At 52.7% G+C, this 20887-nt stretch overlaps 1 protein-coding gene across 2 annotated transcripts in view; it reads right to left on the bottom strand.

The window, feature by feature from the left end:
- Nucleotides 1-1069: 1069 nt before the first annotated feature.
- The window catches only part of Iqsec3 (IQ motif and Sec7 domain ArfGEF 3), a 100003-nt gene continuing 80185 nt past the window's right edge, over nt 1070-20887 (bottom strand). Inside the window, exons 6-14 of one of the 2 annotated variants that reach the window (XM_050164093.1) lie at nt 16912-17034; nt 16382-16548; nt 13332-13471; nt 12118-12243; nt 9382-9481; nt 9114-9275; nt 6778-6870; nt 5021-5070; nt 1070-1531 (exon numbers count right to left, since the gene is read on the bottom strand). In XM_050164093.1, the coding sequence (XP_050020050.1) occupies nt 1070-1531; nt 5021-5070; nt 6778-6870; nt 9114-9275; nt 9382-9481; nt 12118-12243; nt 13332-13471; nt 16382-16548; nt 16912-17034 (1423 nt within the window). Of the gene's footprint in view, nt 1532-4859; nt 4935-5020; nt 5071-6777; nt 6871-9113; nt 9276-9381; nt 9482-12117; nt 12244-13331; nt 13472-16381; nt 16549-16911; nt 17035-20887 lie in introns of those variants that run through there. The other variant, XM_050164094.1, reaches the window with a different exon arrangement.

Genomic DNA, 20887 nt, shown 5'->3' with positions numbered 1-20887 from the left:
GAAGCCAGCCTGCATTTTCCAGGGAGGGACTGTTTGAAGGCTGGGCCGGCAGGGGTGACCCAGTGACCCTAGAACCTCACGGCTTCACCTTGTCTGCGTACACAGAGGCTGCAGAGTCAGACATGAGGAAGCCCCGACTCCAGGCCAAGTCATTCCTCTGCCGGACTGCCCAGCACCCCATCTCCCTGCTCTGGCTTCACAGGGAAGCAATCAACCGGGTGGGTTCTCACATGTGTTTATGGGTAACTGCCTGTGCACACTCGGTATTGACTGAGTGTTGTTTGAGGCCAGAGAACCAAGAAATGTTCTCGAAAGTGCACTTCGCAGACTTGATCTCACGGTTTTAGGGCCCTGTTGAAATGACCCAGACAGAACTGAAAAATCTGCCCCCTTCTCTTTCTCAGATCTTTCCTGGGTCCAGGAAGCTCAGAATTCTCTGGTGGTGGCAGGAGAGCTGACATGGTGAAGGGAGGCAAGGTCCCCGGGAGCTAAGAACCAGTCTCCTAACTACAGGCTTGAGCGACAGGAACCCCAGATAAAGCCCCACTCCTCTGCTACGCTTACGTCCCTCCAGGGAGCCAGGGCTACGGCTCTACGGCTTGGCTATAGATACACCTTATGCTGGGATAGTCTGCCTCTGTCCTGGGCTGTGCTGCTGGCCAGTCCAGCCTTTTGCTCTTGTCCATTGGCCCAAGGCATGAATACTAAGAGATCAAGAGTGCAAGCCCATCAGCCCACGGCCCCTCAGCTTCAGTTTTTCAATCTATAGTCTGGTTAGGGGAGCATGGTGAACACAGAGAAGGCATGGCCCATCTGGCTATGTGGGACCCCTGGAAGAATAAGAAGGTGTTTCCATATTTGTGGTGAGGTACTCAAATAAGTTAGTGAAGGATGGCTGGGTTAAGCAAACCATCTCGCCAGGGCATTCTCTTTCCACAACAGTGATCAGCGGCCAGGAAGGCATTATGCCAAGATGTGAGGAGTGGCAAGGGGCAGCCCGGGCTCCTGAAGGACAGCCCATTGGAATAGTGGGGTGCCCATTGGAATAGTGGGGTGCTAAGGGTAAAGCCTACACCAGGCTTCTGGAACCACTGGAACAGCGGCGCCGGAGCAGCAAAGAGCCTGGTGGGCAGAACTGATGAGGGTGGTTGTACGGGGGTGGGGGCGGGGGCAGCGGGGGCTGGTGGATGACCTTAACTGGGGAGCCTGGACCACGCAAGGGTGTGGAGCCACAGGACTCTGAGGAGGATGAGGCATAGCAGGACAGAGCCTGGCTCAGCAGGGGCTCCATGCGGGCCAAGCAGGGTTTGTCCAGGACAATGACCTTGACAATCTGCTGACACTGCACCAGGGTGCCTGGGGGTGTGGGTGGCGGCGGTGGCAGCTGTGGGGGCTGCTCCCTCAGGGGGCTAGGCTGTGGGTCTGGCAGCAACGGCGGTGGTGATGTTGGTGGTGGCGGTGGTGGCTCTCCCCTCTCGACCCCCAACCTGGGGCTGTGCTGGGACGTTTGAAGCCTGTTGTGAATTGACACCTAGTTTAGAAACAGCCAGAGAAGCATGAAATGTTACCACTAATTCCCAGCTGCTGGGGCAGGCCACCCAAGCCTCCCTGAGCCTCCCTTCAGACCTCTCCTGCCTACCATCTGTAGGATGCTCTCGGCCCTGGTATAGACCCCACGCTGGTCTCTCCGCCCACAGCAAAACTTGTTCTAAACCTACACTTCTGGGGTTGTATGGGGACTGCCTGTGACAGCCATGGGTCTCCAGACCCCAGGCTCGTCATCTGTGAGATGGTTCTGCAGGGAAAACACCTCCCTATGTACCCTCTACCCACTCATCTTCCAAGTGGCCCAGGTGTGATGAAGCAGAAAGCCTCATCATTTAAATTGCCATCAAGGTGCCTGAGCCCAGGATGCCAGGGGACCCTGAAGGGGTCCTGTGAACCTGACCTGTCCTCCTATTCTCCCTAAGGCCATGATCCCTGCATTTGAGAGCTGCTGAGACAGTCAAGGGCAGAGTTAAGTCCCCATTGCCTTCCTGTCCCACTTGGCCTTGGTTAGATCTGCATGTTACAGGGCAGAGAGATGACAGAGAGCCTCCATCTTGGTTCCGTGCATGGATCAGGAGCAGATGGCCTAGACAGACTCATGAATGTAATGTTAGAGTCAGACCGGAATGGCTGCTCAGGCTAAGTACCTGCAGCTGCTGCCTTTCACTTCCACGAACACTGAGAGGTGCCCACTGAGGGCATTGCCTCTGAGTCCTCAGCTAACAGACTTCCGGGTGTCGGGCTTTCTCGCCCAGAGAAGTACGTTAACGTCTAAGTGGGTATCGGTGGTCACACATCCTTAACTCCTGCCTGTGACTCTGAGAGCCTGGTGCCAGGCCCATGCTCCTTTAGATGGCTCTAAGAAGAGGCCCCCACTTCTGCCATGTGCGCCCTGATTCCTCTCTTCATTCTTATTCATGGTCTGTCACTGGCACTGGGCCTCTCCTTAGAGACCTGCCATGTTCTTGTCCATCTATCTCTGCCCCATGGTGTCCATAATTCTTCTAATAAACTCCTGACCCCGCAACAGTCTGTCCCTTAAACCTGCGCCTGAGATCTTTCACTCATGAGAGGCCTCCAGGGATAGGCCTAGGGGTAGAAACTCATCTAGCCCCCTCTTTCTAGCAGAAGAGGCCAAGGAAGTGGACACACGGGAAGGGGAAATATTTACTTCTTCACCCTCTTCTACCCCAGTCTCATCCCCCTAGCTGGTAGACATGACACCACCATCCTCTTTGTGGGCCTTCCAGGGGTGGCTGGGACCCTTCTCTCTGTAGATGCTTCCCACTGGGCCTGTCTGTTCCCAGGTACCACCTAGGGCCAGCTTCTCAGGGCACAGATGCTGAGGCCACAGGAGGCGGACCTTCTTCCAGGCCTGGGTCAAAACAGCTCACACCTGTCAGAGCCCCAGGGCAGCATTTTCCAGACCTGTTTATTGCCTAAAAATGTAATTTCAGGGGTCTCCTTCCTAGGCTTGTGCGGCCCCCATCAGATGTTGCCCCCCAAGGTCCTCAAGTTCTATCTAGCATCATCATCTGCCTGCCACAAGGCTTTTTTCCCTCTGCCCTCACTCTCCACCTGGGCAGCATTGCCCAGGCCTGAAATCACCCTAGATGGGTGTCCAGAGTTCTTTTCTGTCAAGACATAGTCTACAGAGGGCATGGCAGTGCCTCTGTCCTCTCAGGGGATGTCATAGGCAGAAGGGCCCATGTCACTGCTGCTAATGCAAGGCACAGGCTAACCTCATTTCTACTTGTATTCTGAATAATTCTCCAGAGATGGCCTGAGACAGCCTGATCAAGCTCACCCTCTCTGCCTCCTAATCCCCACTCACAGGCACCCTGTGTCTGGTGCACCAAAGCTGGGCCACCCAATTCAGGGCCAGTGAGCCTTTCTTGTCCTTCCTCCCCAGTTGCTCTGACGTACAGTCCTCAGTCTCAGCCTGCAAAGTCTATTCTTCCCTCCTTGTACATGCCAGCCCCCACCCCCAGACAGAGAGAGAGAGAGAGAGAGAGAGAGAGAGAGAGAGAGAGAGAGAATGAACATGGGTAGCAGTCAGAATAGCTCAGAGAAGATGGAGGAGTGCCTGCCATAGGGGCTTGGCTAAGCAATGCTGGAGGAAAGGGAGCTAGGGCCAAGCCAAGAGGCTATAGGATGACCAGATCTCCTCTGCTAAGGGAAGCAGAGGCTGGCAGAATCCCTGGAGCTAGCTGGAGGGGGCGGGGCAGCCTTGCAGATAGCCATGTGACTCCTTTGGGCAGGTAGGAGGGAAGAGGGGCATCATATGGCTGGTCCTCCCTGGGCAGCCCTGGGAGGATGCACTGGAAGGTTGCTGGTTAGGGTTATCTGCAAGGCTGAGAATGGGCAGCTGCGGGAAGATGCGGGCGCAGGGCAGGGGATGGAATACCCACCCTGGGGGCTGGTCAGCTGCTGGGGCGGGAAGCTCCTCCGGGTAAAGGTGCCTCCTCCAGAAACACGAGGGGGTGGGGGTGCAGGGACAGAGAGAAACTGAACTCCCAGGTATCCTGTGGTTCCCCAGGGCTTGGCAGGCAGCTGGGTGGGTTTCTCCCTCACACCTAGGGGAGCCCTCCTGCTAGTGGGTGTGGGAAAGGACTGTCTATGAGCTGGTGGCCCTCAGGATCCTGCAGCCATGGAGAGGGTCTAAATGGGAGGCAGTGGATGTTACCCCTAGGGGCTGCTTTGGGTCTGGCAGGAGCGAGCTATTATTTCTAGGTTCCTTTCCCTTGCGGTTAGGAGATGGCAGCCTCTCCTCCGGTGAGGAGGGTCGGTCTTCAGCTCTATCAGCTCACCCCCCTCTCCAGGAAAAACTGAGGCGTCTCAGCCCTGCGCTGCCTTCCTTTCTCCCGTGTTCACCCAACACCAGGGTCAGCTTTCCTGAGACTAGTGCTCCAGGGGAAAGTTCCTTCTCACTGTCTCAACCCTGTTCCTCCCGTTTTCCCAGGAGGTATCCAAATGTCCCTAGGAGTGATCACGGAGGACTTGACTTTAGGGAGGGCTTTGGGAAGGAGCACAGGCTCCCTGTTAAGGGAATGGAAGAACTTGGAAATGGACCATTGAGCCTCTGGTACAGCATGTACTGGGGGAGGGAGTGGGTGGGCAGTGAGCAGTGTGTTGGGGGAAGTGGTGTGCAGAGAGCATGGAAGGGAGGGCCACACAGTATTGTGGGTTCATCTCCCCGGGTTGATCTGGGAGCTTGGCCCTGGAGGACAGTGGGCTGGGCTGGCTGACTGGGGAGCGGTTTGGCAGTGCTTGCGGCTTAACTAGGCGCTGGAAGAGTGGCGTTACCCATGCTAGCAGTAACTTTTAATTGTATCTCTTGAAATTGGTAAAATGGTGAGTCGGGCTGGGGAGGCATTGATTAATACCTGAGAAGAGAAACAACAGAGACGGTGAGAAGAGGGACAAGGGGTCACAGGATCACTCACCTGGATGCCACCAGGCCTCCACTTACCTCCCCCGAGCTCTCCGCCGCTTTCTCTCCTGCCATGGCTTCCCTTTTGGCTTTGAATGCAAACAGCACAGAGCTCATTCTCCACCAGTCCTGCCTGGAGCCCTTGGCCCTCCTCCTCCCCATCGGCATCTCTACTCCTAGCGGTGTGGGTCGCAAGGTTGTATGTGCCCCCCACACTCTACTGGGGTGCTACCTGGTATAGGAGGCTGGATAGCGCTGGGCCACTGAGAAGCTGTCATTTGTGGGAGTATGCTGCACCTCTCTGGACCTCCACAGACTAGGAGGTCCCTGGAATTCTTTCTGACGTTTGCACTCTGGAGTCATTTTCTCCTAGTCGAACCCTTGCTAAGACAGTCTAGGGAAAGCTGACTTTTGAGTGGGCCCTGATTCGTGGGCACCATGTAAATCTGCCCCCTTCCACCGTAGCTCCCTTGAAGGAGGGGCTGTCATTGGCTATGGTCACTGTACCAGGGGAATTGTTGCGTTTTGAGGATCTTAAAGGCCCACAGCAACCGGCCACAGTGCTTGCCATCCGCGGAGCTGCTGGCTGCTGGTAATTAAGATTACAGTTTCTCGCCACCTGGTGTGCATCAAGGACCCCATGGCCCCCCAGGAGTGACTCGATGACTCTTCCTGGCTAGGGTCTTCTGAAGTCTGGCCTCTGAGTTTCTCACTCCCCATCCCCAGGGCAGCAGTTTCGAGCCCTCTGCTTCCCCGGGTGCAAAGGCGACTGCAGAGTGAAGGGCGCCGTAGGCAAAACCCTGGAGATGCCCGTCCAGATCTGACAGGGGCTCGCAGCTCCCACAAGAGAAGCTGGGAGGGTGGACAACCTCAACTGAGAACTGAGAGGAAAATCCAGGCGGCCCTGAAAACGTGCAGTGACCCACATCCTGAGCCCTCATAAAGTGAATGGGACGGGTGGGGGCAGCTGGTTTAGGCGGAAGGGGAGTTATGGGAGAGGGGCTTTCCACAACACAGAGCTCAAAACCTTGCTGGGAACGGGAATGGCACGTCTTGGCTGTGCCGTTAGTCTCTGGGCTGCTGTCTGTCCCTCACCTGCCATTAGGACTAGCTGTAGAGGTGGGTGTCGTGGCAGGGGCTGGCCTTGGGGCTGTAGGAATCCACTGTCTTCCTAGCTCAAGCAGCTGTCCTATGCCTGTGGATGCTCAGTGCCCATGTTCTAAGCTCTGACTGTGGGGTGGGGTGTGAGACTGAGTGGATAAGCGGATGCCTGAGCCATGGATGGGGTTTCTGGGTATCTCCTGTCTTTCTCTGAATTTCTCCTTAGGAGAGGGCTTTGGGGGAAGACCAAGCCCACATTCCATACTCCCTGCCAGTGGGTGAAACTGAGGTAGCTGACAGAAAGGATAGAATCAGGCTTTCAGGGCTGAGCAGAGGGAAAACTATGTCCTAAGTTCATTCTGACTCTACTAGGCTGGTGGAGAAATTTAATCTGAAGACACCACTTAAGAAACAGAGCTTGAGGCTCATCTGGATTGAAGCGAGGACATCAGGGCTCGTGGCCTGACCCCAGGAGCAAGTGGGGACATTTCACATTTGCAAACTGGATATATTTCTCTGTCACCTCTTCTCCACCCTGAGCTAAGGACTAAAGGTTAAAGACACGAGCCTGGGACGCCCCCATGGAAAGAAATAGCTACAGAAACAGTATGCGCCCCTCCCCAAAGCCTCCAGAGCCAAGTACAGGACGGTGGTTGCCTCTAAGTGGGCCAGGTAAGGGCAGAGCCCAGTCTCACCTGTGGGTGATCCTTGCTTCGACTGTGGGTCCCCCTGGGCGCCAGCCGACCTTCCAGAGAGAGCCTTTGTTCCCTGCTGCTTCTCGAGTTCCCCTGAGGAAGGGAGAATCCATGAACAGAGGCATCCCCTCACAACCACCCCCAGCCCCAGGGAGCAAGAGGATCTGGGGACAGCGGGAGGAGGTAGGAGAACCTGTTCCTGCCCACTCCGACAGGGACTTCAGGGTGGGCTTGAGCACTGAGAACCAGTTCAATCTCGGGGCGCTCTGAGGGGTGATGGCAAAATTTGCTTGACTGCCAGAGACTGGTGTGGGACAGGGAGGCAGATGGCTGGGGCTGACACCCTGGACTAACAGTTCTTAGGCACGTTACCTAGCCTACTCTGCCTTGCTTGAGATAGCTGGGCCCACTGCCCAACGTCATTAGGAAGATTACCTGAGGTAAAACACACAGAACAAGGACTGACTTGGGCAAGCGTGCCAAGTATTAGCATTAGGACAGTGTGCCAGAAAATGCAGCCTGCAGTCCCTAGGCATAGTTGGCGACATCCGGTCCATCCACGTGCACCTAGCAGGACTGCCCCCTTCCGCACCCCAGCCGCGGAGCTTCCTGAAGGGTGTTCAGTGCTCCCCCAAGGGGCAGATTCCACAGCCTGTGTAGCTGGGACACATGTCCCAGCTGATCCTTTGCTGGAGCCTTTCTGCATTACCAGCTACCCGGTTTATCCTCCCCGTGGCTCTAGGGACCCAATGGTTGCCATCCGTGTAGATTTGACAGGTATTATTAAAGCGTTCTCTCAGCTTCTTGGTTCCATGGGACATGACTCAAGTTTCCTTTATTAAAACTATCCACTTGGGCTCCATTTGCTGTTTCTCTGGCTGTCTAGAATTTAGGGATAGGGAGCAGGAAGTGTCCAGAGCAGCATTTTGTCCTTGTTGCCCACACTGGTGAGCCATCATTTGAGGGCATTCGTACTGAGTTAGTTACTTGCTGGCCCGAGAGGGTCCTCCTGGTTTTGGAGGAATTAGAGCCGTAATTACTTACACATGTGCCTGGAGCGCCTGGGCGTGATGCTCATGGTCACTCCCTGTGAGAACTCAGACTCCCTTCTAAAGCCCTGCTGGCCTCAGTTTTCTCGCTTGTAAGAGGAATGAGCATATATGGGAAGCGGGCATTAAGTGATGGGTCCTGTCACCTGCCCTGTGCCAGCTGTGTAGCAGGTATTTAAATGGTGACTACTTGTGGCTTCTGTTTGCTTCCTTACTCATTTCCTCTTCCGCCTGCCTCAACGGCCAGCCGGCTTCCGCCACCCCTGCTACCCCGCGAACCAGTCCTCCGTCCACCCTTCCTTCCCGCTTGGCTTCCCCTGCCTCCTGCCCCCCCCCCCGCCCCCGGTTGTCTGCCGAAGCGATTTTCTCTCCCACTTGACATAATGGATTCTGACCAGATCTGTGCCTCTGCTACTTTGAGAAAGGACTTCTGGGATGCCCTTGGGCTAGAAGGACAGTACTTCTCTCAGTACAGCTGAGTCCAGGTGCCCAGTGGCTCTCTAAGCAGCTTGGGGCCATTTGTGACATTCTGATCAGAAGAAAAGTAAATCCTTTTCAAGACACACTCTGAGAATGTTCCAGAAGAAATAGCCCCACTGGGCCCTCTACACAACTAGTCTGACCCTGAAAACCCCTGAGTCCAAATAAACCAATGCTGTACAAAACCAGCATGTCCTCAGTGACTACCACCCCCTTGCCAAGTAGCATCCTGTGCTCTGGGCTTCATTTTAGCTCGATTTTGGGGTTATTTTCTTAAGAGATTATACACAGAACCTCTTCTTCCAGTCCTCATAGCAGAAAGACTATGAGGCTAAGCCTAGGACTCATTTGCATAAGCCATCCCTGTCTGTGTTAGCACTGGTGACTTTCTCAAAGGGGACAAAACTGCCACCTTGCAGGCTACAGCAGAGATAAGCAGAATGTCGCCGTGCCGTCCTGCCTCTCGGTCTCATGGATCTGCTCGGCCTGGAGCAGCTCCCCTCGGCTGTTCTGGACAACGCAGCAGTGTTCTAGGTGAGAAAGGGCCTTGTGCACCCCACAAGGCTGGCAGATGTGCGCATACGTGTGTGAACCCTGGGAGGTAGGGCTCAGTGTAATTGTGAAGCAAACCCACATTGGGATGGGATGTTGCAGCAATGTTAGGAGTCCAAGGGGGTGGGAGTGGAGCTCAGGCCAGGGCAGAGCAGGTGTGGCAGTTCCCAGGAGGCAGAGGTAGGTGCGTGTGCTGGCTTCCTCTGCCTTTTCGGACTCCCTCTGTCTGTCTTAGAAACTGGGACTTGTTCTTACACTCTATCCGGATCTGCTCCAGCTCCGTCACCTCCGCAATAGACTCCTTCAGGTCTTCCACAAACTTCTGCATCTCGTCAGAGCCCAGGGCGCAAAAATGCAGCACCTGTTTCTTCTCAGAGCCCGCGAGTGGAGTTGCCAGTGTGATGCCGTGGGAATAATCTGGAATCCAGACACACCCCAGTGGTGAGCACACCACAGCAAGGAAGCTAGTGCAGGAAGCCTAGGGTTTGGGTGAAGCTCCCACCCTCCCAGCCCTGGGACTCACATTCGTTCTCAAAGAGCTGAAACCGCATGCCTAAGAGGCCGACTGCCTTGCAGAAGGTATACGTGAAGGAGCTCTTCTTCTTTGGGCACAGCTTGAGAATCTGCGCAGGGGAGGGACAGAAACAGGTGAGAGGGGCCGCGGCAAACAGGTGTGCACAGGGGCAGGCACTGATGCCCACAGACATTGTGAACACTGTCAAGACACAGAGGTGTACACCTATGCACATCAGATGCAGTCACGCCACACACACTGGCACAATACACATGCGCCATCCTGCTTAAAACCCACCAGGACCCACTACTTCTGCATTCGAAGCCCTGGCCTGTAAGCCCTCCCAGATCCAGCCTCTGCCCCATGTTGGCTTTGTGTCGGCATCACACTGTCCTCCTTTCTGTAGGCTGAAGCAGCCGAGCTCAGTCCTATGGCAGCCACTCCTTTCCCACAACTCCCACCCCGCCCCCCAGCTTTCTGCATGGCCAGATTACTCTCATTATTTAAGTTAACACAAAATGCTCCTTAGAGAAAACTTCCTTTCAAAACCACATTTAAACCCACAAACTAAAAAGCAAGCCCCCAAGTTTCCCCTGCCACCCAGTCACTCTGTCCCACTACCACTTTATATATAGATTTCAAAGCACTCCTCCTCCCATTGGCTATGGTCTCGTTCATTTCCTTCCTTCTTTCCTTCCTTCCTTCCTTCCTTCCTTCCTTCCTTCCTTCCTTCCTTCCTTCCTTCCTCCCTTCCTTCCTTTGATTTTTGTTTCTGCCTAATATGAAAGATTCATTCACCAGTTGCTCAAATATGTAAACTTATAAATATAAATATATATTTAGTAGCTCTTATGAGCAGGGTACGGAGGAGACAGAAGAACAGATGTGACAGAAAGCCCTGCCCTCGAGGGGTTTGTGTGATGGTAGAGGAAGACAGTTAAGGAAAAAAACCTCTCTACCCACCCAACAAAGGCAAAGCAAGGGACAAATGAGGCAATTTCAGAAACTTGAGAGTGTTTTTTAAGGAAGTCAAATAGGATTAGAAGTAGAAAGTGCTTGGGCAGACTGCCTTGCTTGGACAAGAGACCTCCAGGGAGACCACATTCAATTAGCGACCCACCTGAAGAGAGCCAAGTAACCACACCCAGAGGAGCTTTGGATGGGGAGGGGCGGCCAGAAAGGAGGCCTGGGCAGTGGGAGGCAGCTCCTGGCTCCAGAGTGTTAGAGCAGCTCAGGGTGCCCAGCCAATGAGCTTAGAGATCTTTGGGGTTGGGGGATGAAGGACTGAGCTGGAGCCGGGTAGATGGGAGGCCCTGATTTGCCCAGAAGGGTACCATGGTTCTGTGGAAGTGACAGGGGACATGAGGAACCTAGAGGAATATTTTAACATCTTGTAATATACAGACACATTTGTATTGCAAAAATGTATATTTACCACTGGCTGTCCACACATATACTATGAGTTAAGCTCCTCCTCCTAAACCCCATGCTCCTGCAGGAATCCAAGGTTAATGCAGACAGTCACCAACTAGACTCAGTGTTCCAACAAGTGTCTGAGCCTAAATTTCTACTGAAGAAGTGAAGAGGGCAAGGGGGAAGCCAGATCACAAATTCCCCCAGTGATTGCCTGATGGGGGGGAGGAGGGCTCATAGCCTTCATTGCCCCTGCCTGCTCCCTAAGTAACCTGCTGGAAGGAGATGAGACAGGCTTTTTAAAATGCTAATCCAGGCCGGGCGATGGTGGCACACACCTTTAATCCCAGCACTCGGGAGGCAGAGGCAGGCGGATCTCTGTGAGTTCGAGACCAGCCTGGTCTACAGAGCTAGTTCCAGGACAGGCTCCAAAGCTACAGAGAAACCCTGTCTTGAAAAACCAAAAAAAAAAAAAAAAAAAAAGCTAATCCACTGCCCTCTCAGATTATCCACTCTCTGAAGAAAGCAGTTTTAAGAGTTTTAAGATTCAGCTTCGGTCTCTTCTCATTGGCTCTGCCAGTGAGTGACAGGCACCAAGGCTCCGTCCAGTATTCTGGTTACAGAAAGAGGACCTGAGAGACTCACCGGACCAGAATGGCAGGGTGGAGAGAGAGAGCTAGAGGTGCTTCTGTGGGACCCTGTAGAGGTTTCTAGAGAGTACACATCTGTGGGAGGCGCTCACTCACCCCTGCCTGCCTCTCAGCACTTGGGACAACTCCAGGCATAGTGGGATGTAGTAAAGATTTATTGTGGGACACTTGTTTTCAGAGAGAAATACACCATCCATACACATGCTGTTCAGCCTCTCCCTGGGACCGGGGACAGCGGGCCTCTGCTGACCTTCCAGGCAGAACAGTGATGTCAAGGCCGAGTGCCTTGCCCAGGTTTTCTGTATCATGGAGAGGACAGTTGTCTGGACTCCAGCTCATTTCCACTTTGACCTGTCTCTGCTTCAGATCACGGCTTACCAAGTAGGAGCTGCCATATCCTCCACGGTCATAGTCTCAGTCCACCCTGCCCAGTGCCTCCATGTGTAGCCTCGCCCTGCCCAGCCCCAATAGGCAGGGCTAGCCCCAGCCCCAGCTCTCCCCTGCCCAGTCCCAAAAGGCAGGGCTAGCCCCAGCCCCAGCTCTCCCCTGCCCAGTCCCAAAAGTCAGGGCTAGCCCCAGCCTCAGCTCTCCCCTGCCCAGCCCCAGCTCTCCCCTGCCCAGCCCCAGCTCTCCCCTGCCCAGCCCCAGTTCTCCCCTGCGCAGCCCTGGCCGCACTGCTCACCACCAGGAGATCATTGAAGAGGAACACTTCTCTCTGGTGTGCGGCCTGCTTCTGGAGCTTGTTCACGTCAGTCACCTCGAAGAGCCGGCTACAGCAGACCAGGCGGCGGTGTGGCATGGACAGCACCTGAAACCCAGACAGGGCTCTATAGTGAAGCCTCAGAGACCCCAGGGCTCTCCTCCTAGCCCATGACACCCATTTTCCAGAAGAGGAGATAGAGGTTTAGGGAGTGGGCATGGGCTCTACTCCTATGCAGAGACCAATGCTTGACCCTCAACCTCTCATGGTGAGGAGGAGGGCAATGCTTGACCCTCAGCCTCTCATGGTGGGGGTGGGGGCGTGTCTCTGTTCCCATCATCACACCTCTAGGGCAGCAGATCCAGAGATTCATTGTGCTTGTGTAATGAGATCATGGGAGGAGGAACAGAAACTGAGATAAGTCTTCAGACTTTTCATGACCTAACATCAGCCTTTCCCCACAGTGACCATGTGCGTGCGAAATCCATGCCCTTTTTTTTTTTTTACTACACACTCAAACACAAGCGTGCAAGAAAAAGGGGATTATAGGGACCCCAGGATGTACCCTAATAACTCAAATATCAGCTGGCTTGCAGAGTGGACAAGCACTGAGTCCTGAGTCACAGAGGCTCTGACGTGAGGGTCCTCCCTGCACAGAGAGCTCAAAGGCCCCCTGCAGTGGAAGGACTATGCACCTGTCCCACCTTACCCACACCCGGTGTAAGGTGCCAGTAGCCTGGTGTGCCAGCTTTAAAACTCACTGCACATTAGAACACGCTGCCTGGACCCCGGTTGCCACCACCCACAGTCTAGACAGTTCATTTTTCTGCCTTCTACCCATTGGGCCCTTTCAGGAACACCTGCCATCCACCGCTCCCTGTGAGAAGCATCCTAAACGTCCTCAGCTGGCCATCCACATGCTGCTACCTTAGATCATTGGCCACTTCCTTTCGACAACGGCAGCTGGCGGCAAGAGGGATGAGGACATTATGAAAAGAAAGAAAGAGGAGCTAGTGCCTGGCGCACAGCACAAACTCAGTCCTTGACTCACAGGGAAGTGTCTTTGAAAAAGGTAAGGGAGAGACTGGGGAGATGTCGGGAAGAAAGGATAGGAAACAGGAGATGGCTGGCTGGGTGGCCCGCCATGGGGAGGAAGTCAAGAGCTGCAGGGAGTGCTGATCAGCACGGGCACTTACGGTCTTCATGCCCACGATGGACTTCTCCACCTTGGTGACGTACGTGACGTGGTCCTCATTGGACTTGAGCTCCTTCTGCTGGATTCTTTCATAGATGCCTACCACCAGCTCTCTGGGGATGTCAGCGCCATCATCCACACCTGCCAACGTGGAGGACAAGATTTCCCTCCACACCAGAGCACCAGGAAGTGGCCTTGGTTGTGTTTTGCTTTTGATCTAAGCTTTTGGCAGTTGGCTCCCTATCCCCACTAAAGGAAAGATAGACTTTTCAGCAATGTCTGCTAACGTCCTCTGTTCCCACCTCCTCGGCCGCTTTCCTGTGGTTCCCAGGCTCCGCCAAAGCATCGTTGCTTCTGCACTTCTATTGTCTTCTGTGCATTTGCCTTGACCTCACTCCGTGTCTCCCCATGAGCATGAAGATCATCTGTCTTGTCCTCTCTGGGTCTTCCCTTCCCCTTTAACAGGGGAGGGGACAGGGTACCAAGAATGGATATCATGGAGCAGTGGAATGAGTTATAGGTGTCTTCCCTCACTGGAGCAGAAGAGCTGAGCAGGAAGCTAAGAGGAGGCTCATGCCTTGAGGTAGCACAGGCAGTGAACCCCGCCTGTCTGCTCCCGTGTTATATACTGGCAATGTTTGGAGAGCAAAATAGTTATCAGATGGAAACAAAAAGCAGAGGGATTGTGGGAACATGAGTGAGGAAGAAGACTTGAGAGGTAATGGCTGCATAGAAAATTCCAGTAAATGCAAGTGGAATAGGACACTCGAGTTAAGAGTTCAAGAGAAAAGATAAGTGACCAGAACCACACTCTGAAGTCCTTCTCTATCCATAACTTTGCTTCAACCAACTGTCAATCAAAAGTATTCCAAGAACTGCATTTGTCCCAAAAAGGTACAGATGTTTTTTTTTTTCTTGTCTTTATCCCCTAAATAATACGATATAACAATGTTTACATAGCATTTAAATTGTATTGGGCCTTATAATTAATTCATCTAGAGATGACTCAGAGTATAAAGGAAGGTGAAATACATATGCCACCGTACACACACACACACACACACACATACACACACACACACAGAGAGAGAGAGAGAGAGAGAGAGAGAACTTGAACACCCAACAGGGTCCTGGAAACAATTCCTTAGGGACATGGAAGGATACTATGTATCAGAAAACATCACACAGCTGGACATGTGTTTTTAGACTGAAAAGATTGGCCCGAATAGATAGTGGATGAAGAGAAACACATCAGTGTGAAAATTCTCTACACAAAGGCAACCAGAAGAACCCATAGACTTTCAGACACCAAGGAAAAACAACCTTCCCAAGGCCAGGAACCAGATGGCAGAGCTGCACTTCACTAAGGCAGAGCAGGGCATGCCCACACCTAAGTACATCTTTCCAGGCTGGAATCCTATTCCAGTTAGCTCCCAGTCACATGTGAGGGCAGAAGGCGGCAGATTCAGAATGCAGGCTGCTGCTTTGTCTCCAATGTGCCCTTTCTTTGCAAACCAACTACAAATGAGGAAGCCGTGATGTCCAGGAACCCGACCGTGGCTCAGGAGATGTCATGATTGACAGCGACGAGGAGATAAAGCACCTAGGGACCATCCAGATCTGAAATATTGACGCTCAGGATGGGGCCAGGTATTTTAGTGGTATAAACAGAAGAAGCCAAATCTAAAACAAATCTAAAACCGACTCCAAGGAAGGTGGAAAAACTGTAGCTTTGGGCTGTGTTCACTTGGCTTTCTGATCCCTCTCTGGTTTTCGTGGTGGTGTTAGAAGAAAGTGGAAAAAACTCTATATAATAGGAGATTTAAACATTGCTTAAAAAAAACATTAAGTACCCCCTCCCCGCAATACCACAGTATTTGTACTGTGTGACTCCATTTTTATATCTTAGGAGGCAACAAGCCCTGGAAGACAAGATGATGCCAAGGTGTCTCAGGTGAGATGGGATGAGAGAGAAGGTTCTGGGTGATGGAAATGTCCAGTTTGTAGACTCAGGTGTGAGCACACGGGTGTCCGTAAATATAAACTCTTGTCGTATTTATTCATCTTAAACAGTCTGTGTTCATAACAGGGATAGAAAGAAAGAAGCAGCATGTCATTTATTGATATGGAAGGAACAGTAGACACACAGCCAACAGGTTGGGGATGTAGCTCAGTGGCAGGCGGCTTGCCTACCATTCAGAAGTCCCTGGCTTCTCTCTCAGCACCACAAGATGAATCAATAAACAACGGAAACCTACTCAACTCAAAGTGTGGCTTGAGGGAACAGCAGTGGTAGCAGGGGCAGCAGGGTCTATTCTCTTTTTTTTTCTGTAATGAACCTTGTAGAATTATTTTACTTTATTAAGTATACACATGCACATTATTTTTTGTTTTAATTTTTGGAGACAGCATCATTCGAAAGCCCAGGCTGACCTTGAACTCACTCTGTAGCCAGGTGACCTTGAGCCAGCTGCAATCCTCCTGCTTTATCCTCCCAAATGCTGAGATTACAGGTGTGGCAGTATCGCCTCTGGCACTTTGATTTTTCAATGCCCAAAGCTACCCATGTTACTACATATATTATATGCTGGTAGCTTTGATCTGGTCCTGGTGGGAGGTGCATGGTATCAATCAGAAAGGTTTCCCTGGCAGGTGCTACCAAGTGACCTGCAAGGCTGAATTCAAGGAACTCAGAGCTGGAAAGCCTTATTCCAAGTCTTTTTCCTCATAAGTCATGAGAGCAGAAGGGTTGGTCCTACCCAGATAGCAGTCTAAGTGCCAATGGCCTGGCGGTCACCCAGTGGGAATGGTCCACAGCACGCAGAAGGCAGAAGGCATTGCTGCAGGGCCCTGCTACTTTGAGTAGGGCTGTGGTACCTGGAGACTCCATATGCTGGAAAGTACGAAACTTCCCCAGCCTGCTAGGGGTGACTAGGTCCTCAGGAACAAATAACATCTACCGTTAGGGCTCGTAGTCACAGAGTTAACATGAACAGGACCAGGCAGCATTGTGCAGCATCCTTACCCCACCTCCCCAGTCCAGCTTCTTACCTCGAAGGTTTCGGATAAAGTCTTCTAGCATCATCTTCCGGTCAGGCTTGATGTTGGGGCTGTACATGTCGGTGTTGAGAAGGATGATGGCAAAGGCCAGGATGAAGATGGTGTCTGGGTTGTGGAACTGCTGCACCACCTCGGGGTTACACATGCAGTATCGCTGGCTGTGGGGGTGTGGGGCAGGACCGTGAGCTCCCCAGTCCCAGCCCTTGAAGGGTCTGGGGACCAGGGAAATCACTGGTTGTTCATCCTCCAGTACCCACCTCCCACATGTACTTAGTAAAATGGGCTGGCTCTGGTGAGTGACAAGCACCACTGGGAGGGTCACATGTGGCTGCCAGATCAGAGAACTCAGTAAAGGATCCTTTTTCTGTTTCTTCCAGCCCCACCTCCCCACCTACACCAAAAGGGCTTCACCCAGCTCAGCATCTCTTATCCCAGAATCATGGCAGCTTTTCTTCACCACTTGTTTCCCAGAAATCAGGGGATTTGGAGGATCAGGGAGAGGAGCTGGGAAGGCATCTCACCTGAAAGCCTCTATGAGCCGCTCTACCTTCTGGGCCTCCCCTTGCACGCGGATGTGAGCTTGAAACTTCCTCAGAGCCTCGTCCAGCTCCATGTTGGAAAAGTCCATTTCATCTACCACGCAGCTGAGGGCAAGCAGGAAGGGGTTGTGGGTAAAGTCAGCCCCCTTCAACTCCTCTAGAGCTGAGGGGTAAGGCGAAGTCACCCTGGAGAGGTGGTGGTGGGGGGCAACTTGACTTGCTTTTAGCCAGGAAGGATGGAGGAAGTCTTACAGCTCTTTCTCCCTGCTCTGGGGTCTCTGAATAACCTAGGAGGACAGCTTTCTCCTGCCACCTCTCACCTCGTGCAGCAGTCCTGGAAGGCAAGTTATTGCCTATTGTCTCTGTCCCACAGTCAAATACCTGAGGCCTAGGGTGATGGCTGTTGTGGAATATTTGTTTAACTATGCAAAGATGTGTTGTACTTGTTTAATTATGTAAAGATGCGTTGCTGTTTTACCTTGCCTCTCTGAGTCACCTGATTGGTCTAATAAAAAGCTGAATGGCCAATAACAAGGGAAGAGGTATAGGTGGAACTTCCCTGCAGGGAGAATAAGTAGGAAGAGGAATTTAGACTTAGGGAGAAAGAAAAGAAGAGGGAAGGGGAGGAGGAGGAGGAGGAGGAGGAGGAGGAGGAGGAGGAGGAGGAGGAGGAGGAGGAGGAGGAGGAGAAGGAGAAGGAGAAGGAGAAGGAGAAGAAGAAGAAGAAGAAGAAGAAGAAGAAGAAGAAGAAGAAGAAGAAGAAGAAGACAAGGAGAGAGGGAGAAAGGGAAAGAGGGAAAGAGGAAGATGTTAGGGAGATGCTAGGGGCCATCCAGAAAGACAGACACAGAGGAAGCAGAAAACCAGGACATACAAAGTGAAAGGTAAAAAGCCCCAAGGCAAAAAATAGATGAATAGAAACAGGTTAAATTAAGTTATAAGAGCTAGTGGGACAAGCATAAGCTAAGCCAAACTTTCATAATTAACAACAAGCCTTGGTGTCTTTATTTGGGAGGTCTTTGGCGACCTAAAGATAATGCCAACTACAATGAGCTGGTGCCCAGCAACACCAAGGGTAGTGGAAGGCTGAGCTCAGGTCTTTCTGCTCTGGACCCAAGTTCTCACTGAACCCCACAGGATCTGAGGGTCAAACAACATAAATGGGATGAGTCAGGCATGGTAGGTCCTAGCTACTTAGAAGATGGAAGCAGAAGGATGCTTTTCAAAAAAATTGGGGTGGAGGTAGATGTTATATAGCCTATATCCTATCAAGACTGATTAGGGGTTCCTTTCTCTCCACTGGAATCTCCAAGTGGGTGAGTCTTTCCTGAACCCCCTTTTCTCAAGCTGCTTGGAAAGGATGAAGCCTGTACAGTTTCTCTCTGTGGACCAACCCCTTCACTTTCTTTTTGGGTGCTCTATTCCCAGGGTCTCGTGTGGGGTGGCAGGAATCTGGGCGTGGTCATGATGCTGATCTGCTACTTCCAACATTAGGCCTTCTTTCCATAGGAAGAAAACTTATCATAATGTGGCTGGCACACGCCCACAGGCTCTGGAGCTGATGCCTGTCATCTCTGTCACATGCCCCCACCCTCGTTACCTCCCTATTGGCTCCTTCACAGCCTACCCTCTGCTGTCTCCTCAGCTCTCCTGGCAGGACATTGTCACAGCACACTGTGGGCATGAATCACTTTGCCCTTCAAGGGTGCTTTCCTATAGCTCAACCCCAGCACTCCCAGCAGGGTTATCAGACATCCACAGAGAGGCCAGGTGTCTCTGAGCAGGACCCACCTCTCCCATGATCTCAGAAAACCAAGAGGCACCCCCAACGTCTGCTGTCATTTGTCAGATGAAAGCAAAGAGAGGTGCCATGAAGCAGCGATCTGGGCATGGAGGGATGTGGATTCTGCTACCCCTTTGAGGGGGGAGTAGGAAGAGAGGTCAGCCCCCCCCCCCAAGAGCGCTAAGGAGGAAGAGTTGACGGGAAGCAGGATCCTTCCTCTTCCTTCACCCTGCCCTGGGTAAAGCCAGAGCCACCCTCAGCTGAGTTCACCGGGCTCCCTCAGGCTTGTCTCAAGTTTGTCAGGGTAGGATCGTGGATGGGACAGGAAAAGCATGGAGGCAAGAGGCTTGCCGCGCCTGAAAACCAGTCTGGGATGGAGAAGGATGCATGGGTACCAGATCCTCCAAGTCCACCCAGGTAGAGAGCACTCGGATCGCTGAATGGCTTCTGTTGCTTCTGCTTTGCCCTTTGTGAGGGAGTACCATGGGGACAGCATCTATGGTGCTCAGGGCTTAACTTAGGCAGGAACCAGGCATCAAGCCACGGAGTGCTGCTCTCCTGGAGAAGGAGACAGCCTGTACAGTAGGGGGCGCAAAGACAGAAACAGAGCCTATGCAATATGGGCGCAGAAGCCAAGCCAGAGCCAGAGATGGGAGGAGATAGCGCGTGTGTGGTCTGAGTCCTACAACCAGAGCCACAAGGAAGAAGAGGGGTGGGGAAGAGCACAGCAGATAGAGACGAAGAAGGAAAGAGATGACTGAAGAAGAGAGGAGAGAAAAGGAAAACAGACAAGAGAAGAAAGGGGTAGACAGAGGAGGGCAGAGAGAGAGACAGAAAAAGTCGGGGTTGGGGGGAGGGAGAGACTGATGTGTGGGAGAAAGACTCCATGTATTCAGTAACCGCCTGAGCACATGGGAGCAGACGGTGAATGAATACAATGTATCATCTCACCCCAGAGTGGAACCCTCATAAAACCACGGGAGAGGGCTGTGGGCTCAGCTGGGCCAACACTGACTAAAAGTCCTGGCTTCTCCGAGGCCCAGGCCTGACTCATTAGTCTATTTCTGCTTCTTCCTCCTTCTGTTGTGGGCTCCTGAACACTCCCTTCCCTGGTTTTGTGTCTCCGCGTCCCTCTGCCTCCGGAGCTCTGGGCCAGGTCTCTCTCCTAGACAGTGGAAGTAGGTGCTGGAAGCAAGGCTCTGTGGGGGAGGCAGGAAAGGAAGTGGCGGCTGGGGGGAAGGGCTCTGCCCAGTCAAGCACAATGGCCTAGTTTTCAATCCTCTACTCAGGTGACACACAGCCTGCCAGCTCACCGGTTCACTGGCTCGGGGACTGTGGCTAAGAGCTCCAGTAATGAGCCAAGAGTCTGAGACCTGGAGCAGTCCAGAAGAAGCAGTCGGGTGAAACGTGGTTCCAAACCCAAGACAGGAGTGGGAGGATGGCCACGGAGCCAGAGGGCCTCTCGTTCAGCATCTTCTAGCCTGTTCTGAGAGCCCTGAGCTGGGATGGAGAAGGTGTTAGCTAAATGCAGCTCTCTGGACCCCGTCCAGATCCAGTGAGTTAGAACATTTGGAAGCTGGCCTAGGAGCCTGCATTCTTTATCAACTCTCTGAGTGGTGTTTAAGATGTGGAAACCAGGGGCGGCGGAGCTGAAGCAAAGGGTAGGGGGAAGCTCAGCCCATTCATGGGAAGCTTTTGCAGTGGGAGTCTAGCCAGCACCAAACCCCAGGGGCTTTCCAGGGAGCGCTGCCTTTGTCCTCCCAGGCTTTCAGGGTACTCTGTATGGGGTAGTAAGGGGCAGAGAGGGGCTGGAACTATGGATAGACATAGCATCTCCCACTCCTCACCCCCCCCCCGGGATGCACCTCGGGGCATCAGAGGTTAATTTTTTTATTTTTATTTTATTTTTTATGTGCATGAGTATTTTGCCTGCATGTAAGGGCAATATATTTATGCAATTCCCTCAGAAGTCAGAAGAGGGCATCAGATCCCCCTGGAGCTGGAGTTACTGGCTGTTGTCAGCTGTCACGTGGGTGCTGGAACTAAATCTAGGTCTTCTGCAAGAACAGTCAGTGCTCTTAACTACAGTGTCAGTGTTTGATAGCAGGTGCAGTTCCAGGACATTGACATCCAGGAGAGAAATTTTAACATTTTCTGGCTATAAAGCCTTAGCTG

The sequence above is a fragment of the Alexandromys fortis genome, unplaced genomic scaffold (genome assembly GCF_014885135.2).
Source record: "Alexandromys fortis isolate MF-2015 unplaced genomic scaffold, M_Fortis_MF-2015_v1.1 scaffold_150, whole genome shotgun sequence".
In the NCBI taxonomy this organism is placed as follows: domain Eukaryota; kingdom Metazoa; phylum Chordata; class Mammalia; order Rodentia; family Cricetidae; genus Alexandromys; species Alexandromys fortis.
Note: the sequence above shows the minus strand (reverse complement) of the source record. Positions and strands in the feature narration are given on the sequence as shown.